At 44.1% G+C, this 23,767-nt stretch overlaps 1 protein-coding gene across 2 annotated transcripts in view; it reads right to left on the reverse strand.

Annotated features, from left to right (window-relative positions):
• GOLGA7 (golgin A7) overlaps positions 1 to 23,767 on the reverse strand; it is a 136,671-nt gene that overhangs the window by 91,650 nt on the left and 21,254 nt on the right. For both annotated transcript variants that reach the window (XM_086943559.1, XM_086943560.1), the window contains exons 2-3: positions 19,809 to 19,934; positions 1,759 to 1,911 (exon numbers count right to left, since the gene is read on the reverse strand). In XM_086943559.1, coding sequence (XP_086799685.1) covers positions 1,759 to 1,911; positions 19,809 to 19,916 — 261 coding nt within the window. In that variant the 5' untranslated portion in view covers positions 19,917 to 19,934. The remainder of the gene's footprint in view (positions 1 to 1,758; positions 1,912 to 19,808; positions 19,935 to 23,767) is intronic.

The raw sequence follows: 23,767 nt of genomic DNA on the forward strand, positions 1-23,767 counted from the left end.
CCTTATACAGTAGAGTGGCGGCAACTCTGTATACCAGGAAGAGCTGCTGGGTAAAATATCACTGTGTTGATCAGGCTGGAGCTCATGGACTTTAAGATATGGGGACTCTGTATGGCAGTACACTGGGAGCACCAAGGACTGTGACTTGTTCTGCCCCGGCAGGAGAAGTGAAAGCGCTGTGGGAGTACCTCGGCACCATCACCCAGTAGAGACCCCAAAAAGGATCGCCCTGGCCACCCCCTATTTGAAGCCTTCTCACGCAGGAGGAGAAGAAGAAAGCCTCCAATCGCTCCAGGAGTCCGACTGCTAGTGAGAGATTCTGCACATGCTGAATGCTGCTGCCGGAGCAGCATATGGCTGCCCTATCTGAACTCCGCTGCAGCGAGCGCCCACGGACAGGGCACACTAAGGAACTGAGAACTGGCCGATCAGCCTGCTACTCCTGTGAGTCTCTAAGGCCCTTCCTTGAGGTCCAGGAGGGCTTTAGAAGTGTACGACTGTAGTGGATTGTGACTTAAAGGACAAATCCAGAAGGTAAAATCTTTGGCCAGGACGAACCTGGTTAGTATATCCAACCTGCACTCCACAGAGGTCATCGTCACAAATTGCACCTAGGTGCTGGTCTACCGGGACTCTTGGCTATCACTAACAATGTGTGTTTCTTGGTGCAAATTCTGCTTAAAACTTTAAAAAATCATCTCTCTGGTTCTCCTTTTTGGATTTTTGGTCATTTTGGTGCCATTTTGTATATTACATTTTACTCTATTTTTAAAATGATGATCTAAAAGGGTATTATGGAGCTGTGTCCTACTGTTTCTCAATTAAGTAGTGTTAGCATCCATATTCAAATCAAATATACACAGTGATAAATTATTAATGTCACCTGTATTTCCATATCTGGTTAAACAAAATAGTAGTGAAGCTTAAAATCTGGTAACGATTACATTCAAAGTCAGACAAAAATAACCAACATCCCAAAAAACCAAATGTTGGTTGAAAACCCGAAATCTAAAGTACATGCATGTTTGCGGGCTACCCTAAAAATCAGTTTACTGTAGACAGATATTGAAGACAATGTATATGAAAAACAATTATCCTATTTAACTTAAGTGAAGCAAAGTTAATAAGAGAAGAATTATAGTTAATCAACCCAAATTTAGGAAAATGTAGCACATTCAAGTAAGAAATTAAGGATTCAGTGTTATACAATAAATTACGATCACACCTAAAATAGCAATCATCATCACAAGTAACACAGAATTTCAACTTTACCATAAAAGTGATAACTTCTAATTGTACAATTCAAGCCCAAGCTTCACAAACAATGCTGCTATAGGGTCCTTCACCACTGCTAATGAGCAAGATAAAGACGAGTTGTATTCATTATCAGCTGAAAATGCATAGCCCATATTACAGTTGTATTCCATCTCACAGTAACGCAAATGCACTTTAAAAGTTTACAACTTTGAGACTGTAATTACAATCAAAAATATTCTGTAATAATAATTATTCCATAAGAGCCATGTTGCCGATTCTTTTAAGTTCAGGAAACAGAAAGTTACGTTTGATTGGGGCAAAATACCAATCAGAAAAAAGTAATTTTACTCAGAGACTTTCAGATCATACATTTTCTTTCCGTTGAGAGAAAATAAAACCCCATGTAAAAAGAAAATCGTTTAAAAAAATTCAGTTTAAAGAATTAAAAACTTTTTTTATTCTGATGAGGAGTAAATGAAGTAAACAACAAACGCTACTCACTTTCTCATAATGCGTTTCCATGCACAAGAAGACTGTGTAGGCTGTCAAACAAGCCAAACAACCTTCAAGATACGATTGTCCCCCTATTTTCTCAGCTTCTGCATAGAGGTTATTCAGGGTTCTAATGGTCTCTTCAAACTGCTGCCTGTCAATCTGTAAAAGAGATCAAAGTGGACAGAAATGTTCAGAACCGATGCTACCATTCCTAACTCATTACAAGTTTGCGCAGTCTAGATAACCCTTGGAATGGGTGAAAAACATGGTCTGGATCATTGGCCAAGAGCCAGTGCATGGGAAAAATCAAACTGGGGCAAATGATGTGTGTAAAGGTCAGCCAGTATGACAAAGGAGCACTGCAAATGCCAACTGCAATCAACAGAATCCAGGTTTCTTACATCTTATTTCCTTTTTTACATTTTTTTTGAAGTGTTTTAATACATTTAAAAATTGATTTAAAACGAACGACCGAGTTATCTATCAAGAAAAGCTTGCGGAGTATTACAGCAGTATACATATGAACATGCAATGTGCATATTACTACCCATTAAATAGAATATATAAAAGTAGAAGGCCTTTTCAGAATTCTCTTATTTGTGGTCTGATTAAGAATGATATTTCATAAGGTCATTTGAAATTCTTAATTTTCAGGATCTGTAGAAAAAATAAATGTCCTTCAAAACACAATGCAATTGCACAGGTCCTTTATCAGCCAGCATATGGGATGGCTTTAATAGTTTGGTCTTCACACTCCATACTCTCAAAATGGAAGCAATGGCAAAGGTTCATGACAGAAGCCTGACATCCAGGTTAAGTAAATATTTTACTTTTAAGGTTGTAAATAAGCAGCAAGGTCATTTGTAGGATAAGGAAAAGAAAAAGAAAACATTAAGCCAATTTCTCTGGTATTTTCCCACATTCAAATAACCATATTCAATTGGGAATTTGTTTTAGGAAAGGTTACTTACCTGTCATTACAGTTCACCATCTTGGGTCTGCTCTTTGCATATGCTATACATGTTCACGGATGGGCAGGATCCCGAAACAATTAGCATGAGAGACACACTCTATTTTTATTACATTAATGTGATTAACTACACATTCTATTCCCTCTTTTTAACAAATGATACCCACGTGAAATTAAATTACACGCTATTAAATCCACCTTACATTAATTGACATGAAAAAAGGAAAAATAAAATGATGAACAGAACAGGGCAGACAGGCAGGTAAGGACAGACAAAACTGTATTTTCCTTTAAGAAAGCCAATGAGTACTGCAGCTCAAGATTTGATGGACACCAGCATAATATGTATTTTAGATTAAAAAAAATTGACAATTCTTCATTTACTGGCAGTATCAAAACATCCTTGTGCCTCCTCAGAAACCAGATCCTTCCACCACAATCGTCCTAAGCCCTTAACTGTCTTTCCGTTCCAGCGCAGAGTGACCTCCAATCTTAACGAAATTAAGCAAATGTTTTAGCTTTAACTATGTATCAAGAAAAGAAAAATAGAATAAATCATGTCCCTGTCACATACCGACACAAGACATTGTAAGTAACATTTCTAGAGCGCGGCTGCCACCCAACGGGTATCCTGTCGCTGGGATTACCACTTAGGGACACTGTGCGTAACTGAAGGTTTGGTCAGAGGGACTAAAGAATTAGTTACTCAGAAAGAGTCTGGTTTTCAGTTCCTTCCTAAATCTCATCAGAGTATGAATTTGTCAGATCTCGATAAGCAATGAGTTCCAGAGTCTGGACGCTACAAGACTGATCTACCTCCTAATCGAGCTTTATTAAAATGTGGGTTCGTAGCAAATTGGCTGAGGAAGAACGAAGGTTTCTAGCTGGGGAATACCAGAGGAATTTTCTCTGTAAAGGCTTAGGCCCCATTTTATGAGCTGCCCTGTAGACAATACAGAGTGCCTTAAACTGGAATCTCTGTGCCATAGGTAACCAGTGTAGATCCTTTAAGGCAAGCGAGGTAGAGGCTCTGCGTTCTCTATTTAATGCAAGCTTAGCTGCGAATACTTGAATCCTTTGTAGCTTTTTTAACACGGAACCAGGAGCTCCCAATAGTAGCCCATTGCAATAGTCTAGTCTGCTCATAATGATACTCCTTACCACTTGGGGTCTAGCTGAGGCTGGTAAAAAAGAGAGAATTTTTCGAAGAGCTCGGAGCAGAGATAGACAGGTGCTCACTGTTTTATTCACTTGGGAGTCCAGTTGTAGGTTACTATCTAGTAGTACTCCCAAGTTACGAGCTGTCTACTTGTGTACTTATTATAAATAATGTGAGCCTAAATGTAATACTATAATATTTTAATTTTACTGTCTTAGTGATCTCGTTTCTCTTCTCAAAACACACTTCCCATCCCATTCTTGAAGTAACCATCTCAATTTGCTGAGCACAGCACTTCTGTTTGTAGGGATACAAGTGCCCCAATAAATATCAAACACGTCTCAAATACCAAGACTGAGCAGTGTGGGAGGGAGATTCTTAATTTCTGGTCAATTATTATATTAATTTTTCTACGTTTTCAGGGCACACATGATGGAGATGTAGGATTTCAGGTAGCCACCTTTTTCTTCTCTTTCGTGAACACTATGCAGAATAACATAAGCTTTGCTGAATACACAGTAATACTGCAACTACAGTAATTTAATAACAAGCATTAGAAATGCAATAGGTCTCGCAGCATTAGAGTTAGTGCTTTTAGAATTGTTTATGGGTTTTTTTGTAGATCTTTAGCATGAGGTTGAGGGTGAGTGAGGGTGAGGGGTTGAGGGTGAGTGAGGGTGAGCCTGAGGGGTTGAGGGTGAGTGAGGGTGAGGGTGAGTGAGGGTGAGTGAGGGGTTGAGGGTGAGGGGTTGAGGGTGAGTGAGGGTGAGGGGTTGAGGGTGAGTGAGGGGTTGAGGGTGAGTGAGGGGTTGAGGGTGAGTGAGGGGTTGAGGGTGAGTGAGGGTGAGGGTGAGTGTGAGTGAGGGTGAGTGAGGGTGGGTGAGTGTGAGTGAGGGTGAGTGAGGGTGAGTGTGGGTGAGTGTGGGTGAGGGTGAGGGATTGAGGGTGAGGGGTTGAGGGTGAGGGGTTGAGGGTGAGGGGTTGAGGGTGAGTGAGGGTGAGGGGTTGAGGGTGAGGGGTTGAGGGTGAGTGGGGGTGAGTGAGGGTGAGGGGTTGAGGGTGAGTGAGGGTGAGGGGTTGAGGGTGAGTGAGGATGAGGGGTTGAGGGTGGGTGAGGGTGAGTGAGGGTGAGTGTGAGTGAGGGTGAGGGTGAGGGTGGGTGAGGGTGAGTGAAGGTGGGTGAGGGTGAGGGGTTGAGGGTGAGTGAAGGTGAGGGTGAGGGTGAGTGAGGGTGAGGGTGAGTGAGGGTGAGGGTGAGTGAGGGTGAGGCGTTGAGGGTGAGTGAGGGTGAGGGGTTGAGGGTGAGTGAAGGTGAGGGTGAGTGAGGGTGAGGGGTTGAGGGTGAGTGAGGGTGAGGGGTTGAGGGTGAGTGAGGGTGAGGGGTTGAGGGTGAGTGAGGGTGAGGGGTTGAGGGTGAGTGAGGATGAGTGAGAGTGAGGGTGAGTGAGGGGTTGAGGGTGAGTGAGAGTGAGGGTGAGTGAGAGTGAGGGTGAGTGAGAGTGAGAGTGAGAGTGAGAGTGAGGGTGAGTGAGGGTGGGTGAGGGTGAGTGAGGGTGAGTGAGAGTGAGAGTGAGGGGTGAGTGAGGGTGGGTGAGGGTGAGTGAGGGTGAGGGTGAGTGAGGGTGAGGGTGAGTGAGAGTGAGGGTGAGGGTGAGGGTGAGGGTGAGGGTGAGGGTGAGTGAGGGTGAGGCGTTGAGGGTGAGGTGTTGAGGGTGAGGTGTTGAGGGTGAGGTGTTGAGGGTGAGTGAGAGTGAGGGTGAGTGAGGGTGAGTGAGAGTGAGGGTGAGTGAGAGTGAGGGTGAGTGAGAGTGAGGGTGAGTGAGGGTGAGTGAGGGTGAGGGTGAGTGAGGGTGAGGCGTTGAGGGTGAGGCGTTGAGGGTGAGGCGTTGAGGGTGAGGTGTTGAGGGTGAGTGAGAGGGTGAGTGAGAGTGAGAGTGAGGGTGAGAGTGAGGGTGAGGGTGAGGGTGAGTGAGGGTGAGGCGTTGAGGGTGGGCAGAGAGAGTGAGGGGGCGGAGCGGGGGTGTGCTATATGGTTGTGGTGCCTTCATTCTCGCTAAAACACTCCTGTGGTAGCTGATGGGCTTCAGCATTTTTTGACAACCAACTTTTTTTTTGAAGATTCTAAGACTAGAGCTTGCAGTCAAATAACATGCTTGACTGGCCAATATTGTGAGCATCTGTTTTTGTAGTTAGATCTTTGTAAATGCACATGCTGTTTAAGAAGATATTGTAGTTGAACCACATTTGAAAATTTAGAAAACAGCACCAGCAACTCTCAGAGGCCTTTTTATGAGCAAGAAAGAAGATGGGTTTTTTTTTTATGAGTTCTACTGGGTTTGTAAAAAATTGAATACAATTCTGGGAAGACGAAGTTTTAGGGTGGTTGCCAGTTTGGCAGAATACTGCAAGCATTGTTAGAGTGGCTGTCCAGCATATTTCCATCCTAATGGCCTGGAGCAGACTCTGCAGTCAGGCATTTCCTTTCTCTTCCAGTGCAGGAGATGCTCCCAGCATCCAATCAGAGCCGCTTCTCCGCTCGAGCAGGGGGTGAGGAAACAGAAGACGGACAGGCTTATTCTGAAGACATTTGCTGTCTGACAGAGTCTCAGGATGAAGAATTGAGGTACCAGCTAGTGGCTCCGTTGCTGTTACAGGGAGCTAACATAGCCTTCTGCTGCACAGTCTGAACCATGGGTGAGAGTAAACCATTAGAGGAAATGCATGCAGAGTGCAGGGTGGTAGCTAAGTATGCCTGCACCCATGACACACTCTGCACACTTCCGATTGCAGTGATTATGGTAGAAGAGGTATGTTGAAAGGCTGCGCCACATTCCACGTCACAGGCCGCCCTCGCTTTCATCCAGTCTCGAGGAGCAGTAAATTGGAATAAACGAAGTCCCTAAATCAATCAAATAGCAACAAAGAGCCGAAGAGGTATGTTGAAAGGCTGCGCCACATTCCACGTCACAGGCCGCCCTCGCTTTCATCCAGTCTCGAGGAGCAGTAAATTGGAATAAACGAAGTCCCTAATAGCAACAAAGAGCCACCCACCCAAGTGATCTTTGGCTGCAAAACTGGTTCCACCTTCCTGACTCCGAGTACTGACTTTCCATTCAACTTACCAATGCATAAATGTGCATGAAATGAACTACCACGCGCGTAATCCGCATTATTCATCCGCCCACTGCAGCACACAGCATGGGGCAGCCCACTTAAGCCATTGACTTAACTTCATTTTGAGCGACAGCATCGTGCCCTCCCCCAGAAGCACCTCCAGGCACACAGTGCTAGCCTAAAGTGCCAGCGACTACTATGGCAACGCATGCTATTTGAGACCGTAATATTCTTCTACATTTGGCCAGTGTTTTTTTTTCGATTTCACAAATTTGTATTGGGAGTTTCAACAGAAAAGAAGCAATACATACAGAATGGTAACAAATAAAACAAGCTTCTATTTTATAAAAAAAAATACCATTTCAGGAAAGATAACGATGTTGTGGAATACCGCGTTCTGTTTAAAATATATATGTCACTGAAATATCTTCAACCTAATAACATCAGGAGTGAGACATATAGTGAAGAGAGTGAGGCGGGGGAAAGGAGGAAACACGGGGAATCGAGAGGGAAAGAAGAGATGGCGAGGCAGAGGGAAGGGGAGAGAATGAGGTGAAGTAAGAGGGATAGGGAGAGACAAAAGGAAGACAGACTGCAACAAACAAGATGGAGGGCATTGCTGTGGGGAGGGGGGGGAGGAGAAGTGCGACACGGCCGCAGCAGGGGGCGGAGCGGGGAGAGAAATGTAATTGACACGGCCGGCCGGTCGTGAAACTGAAAGCATGGCCGGCCGGCCGTGAAAGCCTTTGATGCGGCAGGGGGAAATGCGAGACGGCGGGAAGGGGGCGGAGCGGGTAAACAAAGACGGACATGCACGCGCCCGTGACTTTTAAGGTCAATGCGCATGCGCATAAGCTTAATGCGCATGCGCATTGACCTTAAAAGTCACGGGCACTGCAAGGAATCGCCACGATTCCTTGCAGTGTGGATAAAGAGTGGATAACTCGCAATACTCTCGCCTTGCTCGATGCGCATGCGCATCGACAGGCGAGACCTAAAAACCGAGGCCAGGAAAAAAAAGTTTTAAAAAAAAGCAATAAAATCTTTACATTTTATGCAACATTTGCGGAGCGCACGAACTCCAGAACATTCCTTGGCACAAGGGATCAAAAGAGCACCAGAGAGGGGGCAGAGAAGTCATGAGAGTTCAATGATTGCAAGAAGTGATGAAGTTGCCTTGGATTCAGGGGAAGAATGTCAACCAAAGTAGAGATCAAGACTGCAAAACTGTATCCATCCATAATGCCACTTTTTTAAATCTGAGAAGCTTTTGCAAGAGTGTAGACAAAAACCTAAGCATCCAACATAAATAACAAGCACTGGCATAGCCAATAGGTCTCGCCTTTGGGACCTTATAAGTATTTAGTTATTTAGCAAGAGGGGTGAACGTGTTTTCCCTACGTAGGGAGAAATCAGGATATATATATTTGATGGATTGTGCCTTAAAGTGTATGGCACAAGCGGAAGGTCAAGGTTTGTGTACTCAGGACAGGGAGAATTGTGAACAACGGTCCTGGGTGGTCAAGCATGAAGGGGTGAGGAAGCTAAGGCTACCGGCTTGGTTGTGGATGAACCCGCAGTGTGACCCCCATATCCACTGGGGACAAGTATGAGATAGGGCGCATGTATTGAATCAGGGAGAAGATAGGGTGCATGTAATAAAACAGGGAGAAAGAGGGAAAAAAACACATTATGAAAGTGAATCAGGACGCATTGTCGGAGAACCTGAATAAAGTGGAAACTGAAGGGGGAGGATGTAGGTGAGAAAGAAACCGAACAGGAGGCTGTGAGGCTCCTGTACGGCCTAGTATGGGGTCACATAAAATATCAAGGGACCCTTTGTGTGCTGGAGCACGGGCGAGTGAGATGTGTTGAGGACCCGTTAACCCATGTATGGTGGTCCGATGGCAAAGATAGAAGCGGATCGTTTGTGAAACAGAAGCCGATAGATGCCTCGGGATAGTGAGGGCCCTGTAAGTAGGGACAGGAGGGGTGGGGGAGTAAGCCGTGTAAATGTAAAATGCCATCAGGGGGCTGCATTAAGATGGCAAGGGAACCGGGCAGTGGTCACAGTGCAGGAGAGGACAGGGTAAGATGTAAATACCTGTGAGGCCAGTACACCTGGGTGTGTCTCGATCAAGTCTGAGCCTGGCCAAGGTAGGAGTCACTATAATATATACGCGGGAAGCCTGCAGGTAAAAGGACATTGTGGAAAGACTTCCAGGGCCTCCGGTTGCTAACGGATTTGGCGATGTATCCATTACTACACCGACATATCTGACCTGTGTCAGTGTCAGCACATGCCTACATCGGTGGTGAGATGTGGTGAGAGGAAAAAGCCGGCAGGAACGTGTGTGGAGTAAAAGTAAACAGCCTGCATGCTAGAGATGTGGCAGTGCCAGCACCTATTGCATTACCAGCAGGAACGTGTGTGTGGTTAAAGAAAAAAAGCCTGCAAGCTCGAAATATTGCAGTGCCCGTGCCAATATCAGGGAAGGAATGTGGCATGTCCGACACGCAGTGAAAGTCGAGAAACATGCGTGAAGATGCGCTGGCGAGAGGGGGGAGGTGAGATGCTGTTCGTTGGTAAAAAGGTGGGTGGAATGGTGTCATATATAAAACAAGCGCGCAAGCTCCGATTGTCAGGAGCCAGCGGCGATAATTAATACCATATGGCGCTGCCGCTCGAGCCCCATATGGTATTCATTCTCGCCGCTCGTTCCCGCAAGGGAATCGCCCCATGTGCACGCGTTGCCATTGAAGGCAATGGAACGCGTGCACGATTTTGCCACAAAAAGGGAATCGACAGCTTTAGGACTATTCCCTATGAAGCGCTTGCGCGCTGCATAGGCGAGACCTAAAAAGAGAGCAAGTGCTTTACTATGAAAGCTGGAAGCTGACTAAAGAGCACCCAAAGAACCTCAAACGTAATCTGATTATTCATAGCTAGGCAATGTGGACTAAATGGCAAAGGTGAGGCATGAGAAAACTGTAGGATATTAGTGATCATTTAGGCAGCTTGGTTGCACAGGAGTCTTAATTTGATACTGAGGTAGCCCTAGACATAGAAAACGTACCCGGTCCAAACAGGATACTATAATGCCAGAATTTGCTATCATTATCAAGCCAAGATTTAACAGGCATGTGAGGAGAAATATCCTGGGAAGCACCAAATCTAATGTGCACACTGAGGACGCTCTGGAAGAGCATGGGTCATTTTGTGTGGCTGGACGTGTTCTAACTAAGGGGCACAAGAATTGTCAACAATAAGAATCATATTTGTTCCCATATTCAGCTTATGCAGTCACCCTGGAAAAATGTGGCTGACAACCCCTCGACATCAAGGAGGAAAACCATTTGGGTGTCTGTGGCATATGCCTTAAAGTTAAATACATAGGAATGGAGGAGTTTAGCCTAAAACCCAACATACATGCGTAACAAGCATGGAGGTAAAGCTGATCCCGGAGGAACTCTTTAGTCAAGATAGTGCAGCTCATAGATGAATGAAGAAATTGGGTATGATTAAGGAAACAAGAACTAAGGGCTTTTTCATCCTCAAAGGGCTTTTGATATGCAAAACCCCAAATTGCAATTCAGTAATGCGTTACCGAATCGCAAGTTGGGGTTGTAACTAAAACCAAAGCAGTATTTGGAAGGGGTGAATTAGAATGGCATGTACTGTACTGATGTTTTGCGACTGAAATCCAGTCAAAAACATAAATGCTTTACTGGCAACTGATAGAGGTAAAGCATCCGCAAACAGAAAGGGGAACCCAAAGGACCCTGTCCTCTTTGTCAATGATGAGAAAAACATGTTTTAAGAGTAGGCAGTGGGCTCAAGGACCATAGCCTAGTCTTAAAAAATGGTAGTTACACTTTTTATATTTGTATTTAAAAATGCAATCTGTTCTGCTTTAAGAAAGGGGGAGAAGGGGCGGACTACGAGCCCCAGCAGAGGCAGTGGCAGGAAGCCGCCTGTGTTGCTCCTGCGCCAGGAGGACCAGCACTTAATCCGCAAGGCTCCTTCAGCGCAGGAGCCGTTACAGCAAGAGGAGGGGGAAGACTACGAGATCCAGCAGAGACCACGACAGGAAGCCACCCATGTTAGTCCTGCACCTAGAGGCACAGCACTGAATCTGGCAGGGCTCCAGCAGAGGGCCTGTCTGCGCCGTCCGTGGCCGTACAAGGCCGGCCGAGCCCTCCTTGGTTTGTCATCTGAAGGCTACATTATTGTCTGGAAGCAGGTGAGAACCACTGTCAATTTTTGCAATGATAAGGTAGAGATCTGAGGGGGGGTTTGGGGGATTCGAGAACGCCCTTCGGTTTCGCTTGACTCTATGCTGGAGAGAGTAGTGGGCATTGCCTCAAATCAAATTGAACTCACAGATCGACGACTGTCTCTTGATTACGGGGTATCTCCTCTGCTGTTGCCCTCTGAAGGTGCCCGGAGGAAAGGGGGGGGGGGGGGGAGCCATAACCAACCTATCTACTGTTGCCCCAATTAAGGGTGGTTTGTTAATGCCTAAATTCTCATCTACTCTATCTCGTATTAACACTAATACCACCATAAGCCCCAGTAGAAGGCCTGCATCACCCAGTCAAAAAACACATCCAGATGCTCTGTTACCGGAAAATACTATGAAGAAAAAGCAGTTATGCTACCAACAAACAGGCAGAAAACAAGAGGAATCAACCACTCAGAACAGCATCTAGCAGCAATCAACTACTTACATGGGCCCAACCAGTCCAGCTGGGTAATTTAACAACCTACACAAACTCCTTTGCAATCAGCAATCAGATTTACAGCCGCCGCCCAGTAATAATGCTATCTTAACCCCCCCACCCCTCACAAGTGGATCCTTCCTTTTGCGATACTATAAGCGAAAGGCTCAGTAATATCTTGGATGCCAAACTAAAACCTCTACTAGAAAGACTATCTGCACTGGAGAGGAAATGTGATCCTACAAACAGCCCCGTTCAACTGCATATCACCGTCAAAAGTACTATTGTTCTAGTTCAACACCCCATGCTCTGCCATCATCCAGTGGCACTGTACCGCACAGACCCTCTAACACAGCCAATGCAACCCCATCCCAACCAACCATTGCAATGTCCATGTAATTGCAAGGCTTACATGGAAAAAATCCTCTAAGTGACAGTGGGCCACCCATCGCAAATCCTCCGGAGAAGGACCTTGCCCCCAACACGAATTGCACCATCTGCAGGTCATATCATACTTTGCCCCCAGGTATTAATAGCACGTCTTGTGCAACAACTTGAGCGGCTGGAAGCTCCACAGACATTTTGGACCTCACCCTGGCAGCATGCCCCTATGTAGTACTTTTGGCCGGAGCGCCACCACCGAGGGCTAATCAAAGAGAATCCTAGGAGGATCTGAAAAATAAAGTGTGGATTTGTTAATCAAGCCCCAAGGCCTTGGGTCTACTGATATCAACAATCTATTAATGGCTCAGAGGGTGGGCTGGGTAGGGTAAGCTGAGAAAAACATTGAGGGGGACTGTATGATGATTAGCCTAAGCAGACCAGTAACTGTTTGTAAGCTATTAAGACATCAGAAAGTCAGCCAGGTTCCTGCCATTAACATCTGTTGCCTTCCACTTGGTTTATTTTACAAGCCTATGATGACGAGGCCCCCCATATCCTTTTCTCGTCTTCCACTGGAAAATTGTTTTGCTGCACTAGATGGTCTAGGTGGCTTGGATTGACTGTAACCTACCCCTAGTTTGATCTGGTCATCACTGTGCTAGTCCCAGAATCCGCACTTCGGATAACGACAGGCCCTTGTGCAAATGAAAGCCCTGAAGACAATATTTTAAAGATATGGAGTTGGAACATAGCAGGAAAACATTCCAAATCTACATGCCCTGAGTGGCTCTCTTTTATCACTCAGTACGATATCCTGATGTTTCAGGAGACCTGGCCAGTAAATGAAGTGCATATTAATGGCTTTGCTTCCTTCCACAAGCCAGCAACTCCTTCAAGGTCCGGTTGTGTAATAGGAGGTTTGGCGACCTGAGCAAACATCAAGGCAGGAGGCAGCGTAAAGGCCTTAAAGGCTGATAATTCTAACTCTCGAATGATCAGATATAAAAGAGTCTGGACAATATAACTAACTAATTGTTACAACAAGGACTGCACAAGCGTGCCTAATACTAACTTTATTTCCTTTTTTGAGCATATTTCTTCCCTCCAGAATGCTATTGTAGACATTGGCCAACCGGCGGGATTATGTTTAAAGGGAGATTTTAATATAAGGCTCTGCCCGGCACTTTTCCAAGACCCCCATATAAACCCCCCCACTTTAATACTATGGAGGGCATCATTGCCGTCAACAACCTTAATGCAAGGGGACGTGAGCTGGCCTCCTTGCTGGCCGCTCATGATTTAGTTAATGTCATGGACATTGCATATAATGATACTGATATCCCCTTTACTTTTAAAGGGTGAGGCCAGAACTCTACTATCGACTATATATTCATATCCCGACCTTATAGATTCTCTGCTATACGACAATGTGCTCCCCTCTAGTTCTAGCAATCACAATCCTATTGGAAAAAACAATTATTATAGCCCCATAGCCAAAGTTTAAACAGGAGCTTGGGGCATTTTATCCTGACCCCTCTTCAGACGGATAAAGGCTGAAATGGACATCTGTAGCACCCGACCGCCTATTTCAGAAAGTTATCACAGAAAATCTTTCTCCGGTACAGGCCTGTTTACTTAGGATGATACTGCCAATCCTGCAGCGGTCGCCTTTGTCCACATATGTGGAAAAATAAAAAAAGACCTCATGATGCCAGCCCATGAATCCCCCAGTAGTCCACGGTGGTTCAATAGGGATTGCTCTCTCGCTAACTGTCATTTACAACATACCCTCAAGGTGTAGTGTAGTTCCTATATTCCCTATAGACTCTGAGCATTTGAATAATATATCCTATAGATTTGATGTAGGACTTAGGTCGACTAGGTCTCTATCGAATATATTAGACTTAATTGTGAGTGCCAGCTACCCCAGAGGTCACTAGAAACTTTCTCGAATGAAGAAGGGATTAGTTTCTGACAACCGCATAAACATGACAACTTTGTTTCCCCAAGAATAAAACTGATCTTCAGAGTCGTGGAAACAACAGATAAGTATTTCACTCAGTCAATCGTGCATGCTTCGTTTCACCAGAGGTGCAGAGAAATAGAGAGACGGGCACTTTCAATAAAAGAATTTATTGAACAGTCTTCTTTCTCATGCAAAAAAAAAAAAGAAACTGCTACAATCGTAATACTGGATGCAAAGTATAATGCGTACATTAAGAAGAGTATTATAAAATGATACTGTAAAAGCATGGTATGGTTTCTAAGCCATAAAATACATACATAAATAAGAAAGACTAAAAGTACTCAACTAGGGCTTCTAAAATACGCCTACACAATGTACCTAACCTAAGTCTTGTATGAGGGAAGAAATAAGTGAGGTGTAGCACAGGTTTAGTTTCTTTGCCAATAATCTAACCAAGATTTTTCTCAGGGTCTAATCAGCTCTGTACCTTGGTTTTTTGAATGAAGGAGGTCTGGTATTTCTGTCTCGGGACTCGATTTCCCAACACCCCGCAAGGGGAGCTTGGAAACACTGGAGCTGGATTCTCCGCAAGAGCAAGGCAGCCTCTGTCAGTGCGTCAGCTGGAGGGTCGGCTTCCTTCGGCACTTGCTGTAGCGAGCTGCGTCGGGCAAGTAGATGGTCGAACTGCTCCAAACCACTGTGTGTTTGCTAGGGCAAGTGTAGGCATATTTATACTTTGAAGGTGCCTAGTTTGACGTAAAGCCGGACATAATAATGTCACCAAAGAATGTAGTTCTTCGAAAACGCCATGATTTCTAGGACAAATCAATATTCAAGAAAGGGGATGTCCCTGACTGTTGAAGCTGAGTTTTTCCAAGAAATCGTTCTGGCTTTTTGGAACTAGTAGCCATGCCTGTATTTGGACTGGATGGGTTATGTCTAAATATGGTTATGATTTCTATGCCTATGTAAGGGTAAGGTGATTTGTACCTATATAAGGGCATGAATCTGGAAAATTACACTAGGGTCCTAAAAAGTTATACAACAATGGCTGTCCCAAAGAATGCTCAAGCAGTGATTGAAGCCCGCAGGCAATATAAGCGAAATATAAATCTCAGGAAAGTAGAACTACTAACCCAACACCCTAGCTGCAAACAGTAAGAACAGAAAACTCTTCTGGGCTACAGTTAAAAAGTTGAAGCAACCCAATTGTACAAAGCCAAAGATTGACTGTAATATGTCCAGTCATGACTGGGAAACCCATTTTTCTAAAACATCTATGCCCAGGCCACTCACATTACTGCTACCTCAATTTTAGTGCATTGTAAGTGACCTTGGAAGAGGGAGAGGAGGCACAGCAGCAGAGTGTTAGGGGTAAGGCACCTTGCCCCGATGGGGTACCTATCGACATTTTGAAGCACAACCCAAACTTTTGGGCGCCATCAAAGCTGAATGTTTTTAATAGTCTTGCCATTGCCCCTATCCCTGCATCATCGTTGAAATCCATCATTGTGCCTATTTGTAAAAAGGGGACAGTTTCCAGCCCAGCTGTTACAGACCTATCTGATTAATTGACACCACTATAAATGTTTTGGGTAGGGTCCGACACACCCACAAAAATTTATGGGCTAAAGAGAAGTCAATACTTCACCCTAGTCAGTATGGCTTCAGACCTAACGTGGGCACTATGGAGCAGTGTCTTAATCTCAAACTAATTAAAGGGAAATACACTATAGAAAAAGAAAACTGTGTACCTGGCCTGGCAGAAATCCTCCAGGTGGGCAAAGATTCCCATCTCTGGACAAATGAATTGTGGCCTTCGGCATTGGGTAACCCTCCTGACCCCAAACCCATGGTAAAAAACTTGGGCTTTATATTGGATAAAGATCTGAACTTTGAAATACATGCTAAAACAGTGGCCGGGAAATGCTATGGGATACTCCGTGGCCGGAGACCGATTTTGTGACTTTTTGATGCCCAGACACGCCAGTTGATAGTTCAAGCTTCTATCCTGGCTCGCCTGGAGTACTGCAATGTACTTCTTCTCGGATCGAATAAATTTGTTATTAGGAGATTGCAGAGAGTCCAGAATGCGGCAGCACGCTCCATCTTTGCCCTGCAGAAATTCAGCCATGCCTCTAAACTCCTCTATCGTCTCCATTGGCTGCCCATTGAGCAACGGGTCAGCTTCAAGACGCTCCGTACCACGCGCAAAATACTGACAGGAATAGCCCCAGACATTCTAAATGAGCTGTGCACCCTGTACACTCCAGCACGCGCATTGCGCTCAGCAAACCAGTGCCTTGCACGCACTCCTCATATAGGTAAAGCTAGATCTGACCTTGGGTATATAAGAGGCTGAATCTCTCATTTTCCTTGCGTTGCAAAACTCTTCACTCCTGTTGGTATTTTATTTTCCCTGTGGGTTTCCTTCTTCTGCAGGACTCCTCTTTATTTCCCTAGTCTGAGATCTCCTTGCTAAGTATTCTCCTTGCCTTGTCCTGTTGCCAAGATTCCTGGAGTCTCCACCTCTACCAGTTTTTTACATTCCGGGTTTTTCCTCACAGGGACTCCTTCGGGAAGGCACTGTCAGCCCTGACGTTACATTGTCAGCAGCACCATGGGTACGGGAAAGGGTCGCCCCTACGTCGGACAGACTGGAACCTTCAAGACCCAGAACTGGAAAACATCTCTACAAATTAAGGTCAGAAGAAAGAGTTCCAAACTTGACATTATCAGCTTACAAGGAGAATAGGCCATGAGTGTAGTGTAGGATGTGTATTTTCCCTACAACTGTCTCAGCATAGAGCACACCCAGGTGGAGGTATAAGGTTTGACAATAGGAGACTACCACCAGGAGAGACAATCAGCAGTCTAGTCAACAATGTTGTTTCCTACCCCTTTTTCTCAGCACACAATACATCCTGACCAGCCTGTTATAGAGACTACAGTCTTCAGATCAAATAACTGCCATATGCCTCTCTTCTGTCTGATTTAGCGCCGTGGCAGATTTTATTTATTTTGAAAGTTTTGAATGTGTGAAAGCAAGGCCACAAGGGCATCACAGTGCCTCAGGTTTAATGATTACTTTAACAGTATATACAAAAGTTAAAAAGAGGAACACCGTATCACATATTGATAAACAGTGCGGCAGTACAAAAAATAAGTATTTGTTGTCAACAGCATCAACCAAGCAAGAGCTAAAGAAGCAAACGCAGGGATGTGGAATTCATATAGCCGAACGCCTAGGACATATTGTTTGGGGACAAGGACAACACGTTTTCATGTATATTTTGTCTTGGGACAAGTAGACCCAAATCCCTGCAGCACAAACCCTTTGGCTGCCAGTTTGCAGTACCACGTTAAGGATCAGGGACGGGCACGGTCTGCAGTTAAGGTAATATTTGTGTCCTTATGTTAATACTGTTCACACTTGTGTTTATGGTTCATTAATTGAAAGCCTTTATTATTAGGGTGAGTGCTCTAAGTAAATGTTGTAAGCTCTGACTGCACTACTTACAGTGGCTCCAGTATAAAAATGTGTACATACGTTTTCAAAGTTTAGCAATATTAGGCTATGTTTAATGCTCCCAGAAGCTTGAAAGCAAGATTGATTATTCTTTGCATTCAAAATAAAATGTTCATAAAAAATTGAAAGCAGGAAAAAAACATTTTGCTAAAATACAGTAAAATTTCAGGTACCATTTCTTTGCAGCATCATTTAGTAACATGTGTTGATGTGTGCTGTATTTCTCAGAAATATTCAGAATAGAAAATCAGTGTAACCAGTTTCAATAAGATGTGAAACAAAAATAAACGAGCATTGGCAAAGCCAATAGGTCTGAAATTGGTGGTCAGCTTTGTAGTTTTGTCACTGTGTGAGTTGTTTTGGCATGGTTTTTGTAAAATCTTATTGGTGTGCGGCTGCCGAGCCCTCACCATTATAACAAACATTGGCAAAAGCAAAAATTGTGTTGGTCTCAAAAAGCACACACTGCCATAGTAGTTACTGGCACTAACAAAACGTATTTGTGTGCCAATATGCTCCTTGTGAAAGATCAGAATGATGTCACTCACGGTGAAGCCAGCCGATACAGAGAGAGAGGCAGAATTTTAATAAATGCAAAAGGTCATGGCCAATTTCAGACCAAATTAGGGGCCTAATTATTACAGAAAGTCTCAAAAGTGCACCCATGGTAAATGTCCTTGCATTAAGTGCAGCTATACAGCTTTTGTGAATTTCTAAGAATTTACAGAAGTAAGATAAGAAATAGCACTCATAGAAATTATTTGTGAACTGCATTTTAGCATGAGCAAATATGCATGTGTAGATTTGAGTGTTTGCAAGTTCACTTTCCATCCAACCACTTTTTTCCCCAACTCTGGAAGAAGGTTTACGTCAGCCATTATCTGGAGTAAATTTCCAACATTTCTCAGCATGGGAAAAGATTAGAGAAGAGTTGTTGAAAACCCTTACAACATGCAAGTTAGTAGGTTTGCATAGACTCACAATGACATTCTATCTCTAGAACTATTGCTTACCACTACCTTCAGCCCCAGTATGTAGATATGTGGAAACATGGCAACATAAGGGGATTGCAAGTATTCAAACACTACTAGGGTTTGAGCCCTGGCATAATCAGAGATGCTATATCAGAGCTCTTGTATAATGAGATTGATGCCATAATTTGTCGCCGCACTACATGTCACGAAAGGGATAAGTGGATTTTGTTACAGGGCAAGTAGATTTATGAAGCAACCTACCCCATTGACAAGTAGATATTTTATTAAACTCCACACCCATGAAACACATACATTCAAACCTCAATAAAAATTCCAATACAGTTGTAATGAAACTTGCGTGTCTGGAATTCTTTACAGAAAGAGTCTTTCACTCTTCTAACTTTTGCGAGGCGGGATGGGTGAAATGATCTTAACAATTAGGAACGTTTCTCAATCACAAATGTTTTCATAATACGTAACTACGTCAAAGATAGGATGAAGAAAATGATAAAAACAAAAAAACGCATCATGCTGGCTGTTTTCCAACCATTTTTAGAACACTAAAAAATCAACAGGGACGATCTGCGAGGTTTGAAGGTTGGTCTAATAAACCCCAAAGGCCATTCACAGTATTCAGAAGTGTCCTTTAATTAGCTGTTTGGAAAACCTATAGGTATAGTGAATATGCTTTCCCCGGAAAGAGCAACCAGCTAGGTAAGACGATATATATCATGCATTTTTTTGCAAAACTCAAACACAAAGGTAACACAATTTTTTTTTTAAAGGGGCAGAAGGGTAAGTTAAGCTGTGTTTCTCATCTTTTATTATTCATATCACTGAAGTTGTATTGCACTAGTCATCTCTTCATCTTTATCAAGAACGCAAACATAAATCAGATAAACAAAGGGCATCTTACACCAGTTTTGTGCTTTCCAGTGATAAACATAACATTTCCGTTTGCCCAACTCACTGGTACTCAAATTATTAACCTCAGAATGATGAAAGTCTGGTTGGACCCTAGCTTAACCATGTGAGCCGATATCTTAGTGAACTTTCTTAGCTTGGAATTTCAAAGCATATGAACTGTGTCAGACTGCTGAAGTGTAAAAGGTGAAATGCATCTCAGATGAATGAACATCTTTGGAAGAGATGAGCACTTGAGTGAATTAAAACATTCAGTTTCAAACATTACTCTGAACTCATTGCAATGATTGATCTGAAAAGATGCTATTGCTTACCCTGTTCTCCAGCTCAGGAGGGAATTTCGTCTGGAACTGGCATAGTGTACCATTCGTGTAATCCCTCTGGATAAAGACTTTGCCAGCCACAGCTGCCTGCTGCCTCATCGCGGCCAGCCTTCAGGTCTTAAAAAAAAAACAAAAAGGAAAAAAAAAAATAATATTGGAGCAGAAATAAAAAATAAACGGTCAACACAATCCATATGAACTCACATGTCCACTGTTCAAACTAATTTTATATCTCATTATACTAATTCACCACTAATCCTCTTTGGGTTTCGGAGCAGCGTGCTACTTGACAAAAAGGGCCTTCGACACCCCGTCAGGGGTAGTAAGCACTATATAAATGAAATTACAATATCCTTATCAGGGTCCACCTACATCAGATGTAAGCCAAACTTTGTTGTCTTTCGAATTCAGTAAAAAAAGGTGTCTTACTCTTACGTCCCTGTTTTCCCTTTCGTAACTGGTTGGGAAGCCTGCCACCAGAAGATGCACCCAGAAGTGCCTCGACATCCGTCAACTCAGGGCTTTGAGCACATGTATCATGCATGCTTGCGCCATACATGTATGAACACTCATCACTTGCCTTTTCTCCATCTGATGGCATAGATTAGAACTTTTATCTCTCTCAGTTAATTTTAAACACAGGGACCGATCCCCAACACCTTGTTTTTAAGCGTACTTCATTTTCCCTCCATCTTCAGCTCGGGTGCCATATATCTCAATGCTTTGGATTTAAGTTATGTACATTGAGTCACTGACATTCGTCTGCAGCTGGCCCAAATAACCACTGATGCTCCTGCTTAGGGAAAGGTCTAAACTCTGTGTAATATTATTAGAACTAGGTATAAGAAATAAGAGTTACAGGGCGAATACAAGAGTGCTCTTCTGCCAGTGAAATAGAAGCATCCCAGTAGGGACCCTCACACATGGAACTCAATGTATGGCTATGGAGGCCTACACAAGTTATAAGAGTGGCCTCAAGGAAGGTGAAAATACCTAGTTGTTAGACCGTTTTTCCCACTGTACCAGACAACTTGTTTCAGCAAGATCTAGGTGTCACAGTTCAGGGAAAGAGCTTGAAGTGCCCCGGGGAAGAGGGCACTTTAAAACCTCTCCTTTTTCAGGGACTGTCTCGAATCAAAATCAGCTCCTTGTCTGAGAGCAGATGTCCCAAACAACCAATGCATCACAGGGGACTAATCCACTCTTCTTGGTGCAGTGGTTGATATCTGTAGGAAGACTCCCAGGAAGCAGAGCAACAGACCCACTATCAGCTCACTCCAGTGACAGTGGAGGTGCACCAGTGTGTCGAGCTCAGCTTCATTTCTGGGAAATCCGTTGCAGTGCCAGTCTAACCAGGCAGGCCTCTTACCACCTCCAAACTAGTCTCTATAAACATTCAACAGTAGAGGTCTAATTGTGAGGCTGTCCCTACACCAGAGGCACATCACACCAAGGATTGCATGATCTGCCACTCTCCATGCGGGTCTAGATCTGCGAGAGGCAGGAGCTGGCTAGCAATAGTCTCATTTGGACAAGCTGCAGTAGTTGTATGGGGCCCGTGCAATATAATCAATTGTCTCAATAGGACTCAATTTCCTTGGACTAAGCCACGACTATCACTCCCACCTGCTTCCTTCTACCACCAGGGCAGTGAAAACCATGGAATACACATCTGACGTACTGATCTATCATCCAGGAGTTATCAAAATTCTGCCAGCTCCCCTTTTATCAGAGTGCAGTTGTTCCCTAATGCTGAACTCACTCAAAGGCTAAATATTGGATGCATACATTTTAAATTAAGGACCAAACGGTATGCTTCAATCCCTCTAGTGGCATTGCAGCTGTTGTCAACCCTGTGGCATATCCTACTTACCACATTACAACTTCAGAAGACGAAGACAAGCCAGAGGCACCAGTATCCCATCCCACTCAGGACTGCCAGTTCTAGTTCAGCTGGCAGTATCAATGCCGACAGCTCTAGCTTAGCCTCCAAGGATAGGTGAAGACCCATGGATTCATCTCCCACACCTACTCCGTGTAAGGAGCTGATTTCAGGAAGAGATATGCCAACTGCGGAACAGTAACCCAGAGGCCAGTACTTTCAACCAAGATAACAGTCTCCCAACCAGGCAATATAATGCTTGAAGGATTGCGATGATCCAGAGTACTGAGGCTCAAACTGTAGCTTGACTAGGCCTTAAAGCCACTAGTGATCAAGCTGCATTAGAGAGATGTTATGGAAGCTTTTGCCTCAGCTTGAAATTTGAAGAAGCTTAGACGATAAGTACTGAGCGCCTAACCACAGTCCAGTGTTTGTCTCTGGGATCCACCCTGATAAGTCGGTCGTGGCGATGCCTGCTTCCCTGAAGGACGAGACAACGTCTTTGCTTGAACAATGAGACAAAGTATTGGAGGCATATGACAAAAAAAAAATACATTCTGAGTGTCTTTCACTCTGTGACCAGCCAGAAAAAAGGTGCATGTTATTGCTTAACCCTGGTGATGCAGAGCAAAAACTGAGTGTCCTAGGATCTCACTTGTACTCAAAAGAACCATGAACTCCAGGCTGCCTGTGTGATGACAATTATTTCTCAAGTTCTCGGAACTTAAGGCTGAGACTCAGGTAAACCTCATCAGCCTCTTCATAAATGAAAGGAATTTGTTTGATCCCCGGATGGATAAAGTCATCCGACAATACAGGATAGGCATGGTCATAACCCAAAAGCATTTCACGAACAAAGCTATCTCCCCTCATTCAGCTGGCAAAGTATTTCCAGTATTTCAAGGCTAGGGGATTATTCTACTCAAAAACCCCACTGAAGCCTCTTGATCCTGAGGAACCAATCAGTCAGAGATGTGCATGAGGAGAAAGAAACAAGTCAGCTCTTATGCTCTACTTTCTTTTCCGTGTATCATATCAGGAGATCCATTCTGCTTTAGTGGGGGTGCATCATCAACAGCTATTCTTCCCAGCTTACACTGACAACCCATCCAGGTCATCTCTGTCCCAATCAGTGTCCCAAGACCTTTTGTAGTAGGTTACGAGACTTCTCCTTCTAGGAGCTACTAAGGCAATCCCACAAATGGAAAAGTGGGACAGAAATATTACTTCCAGTATTGCCATGCAAGGAAAAGGGAGGAAGGCTCCACCCAATGGTAGAACTCAACGATCTAAACCTCAGTTTTAGTCTCTTAGAAGCTGACTTTAGCTCAAGGTGTAGCAACTGGTCAAAACAATGACTGGCTATGTTCTTTGGGCCTACAGGGCATCTGTAACCATGCAGCTGCCACAGATGGAGGCAGAAGTACCTCTTTTACAATGGGACATCAAAACTACCCCTATAGGGCAATACTATTTGATCTCAATGACAAACCACATGTATTTACCGAGATGTTTGACTCAGAGGCAACCTTTCTGTGACAAAGTCCACTGCTACACGTACTCACCCAAGGTAGAGAGTGGAATCTGGATTAGCCCAGATACACATCACCATATACAATCTTTGTTTTTTAGGAAACTACCAAGAATTCTTATCGGTACCTTCAGTTTTATATTCCAGCTAGTAAAATCCTTCCCTGCTCCAGAAAGGGTAAAGAACATCAGCGAAATAGTGGACTACTTCTTCACCAACCAGACTGTAAATACATTGTGGTGCCAGAGGCTTCTAGGGCTAGAAGCATTTTGCATATGGGTTGCCTCATGCATTACTAGGGAAGGAGTTTTGTTCAATGACAGCATACCAATCTGTGAGCACTAACAGCCATTGTTTTACCCCCAACATGCCGTTATAGACGACAGGGAGGAAGCAGAAGAGCTATCTGGCAAAGGTCTTTGAGGTCAGGCAGGGTTAGCAAACCTGTGCATGCAGCTATGCTTTTAAAGATCCAAGCTCTGCTCCTACCTGGACTTGGAGGCAGAAGGTGTTGGCCAGGTATGACAAGTACCTTAT

Source organism: Lissotriton vulgaris, chromosome 11 (assembly GCF_964263255.1).
Source record: "Lissotriton vulgaris chromosome 11, aLisVul1.2, whole genome shotgun sequence".
Lineage (NCBI taxonomy): Eukaryota > Metazoa > Chordata > Amphibia > Caudata > Salamandridae > Lissotriton > Lissotriton vulgaris.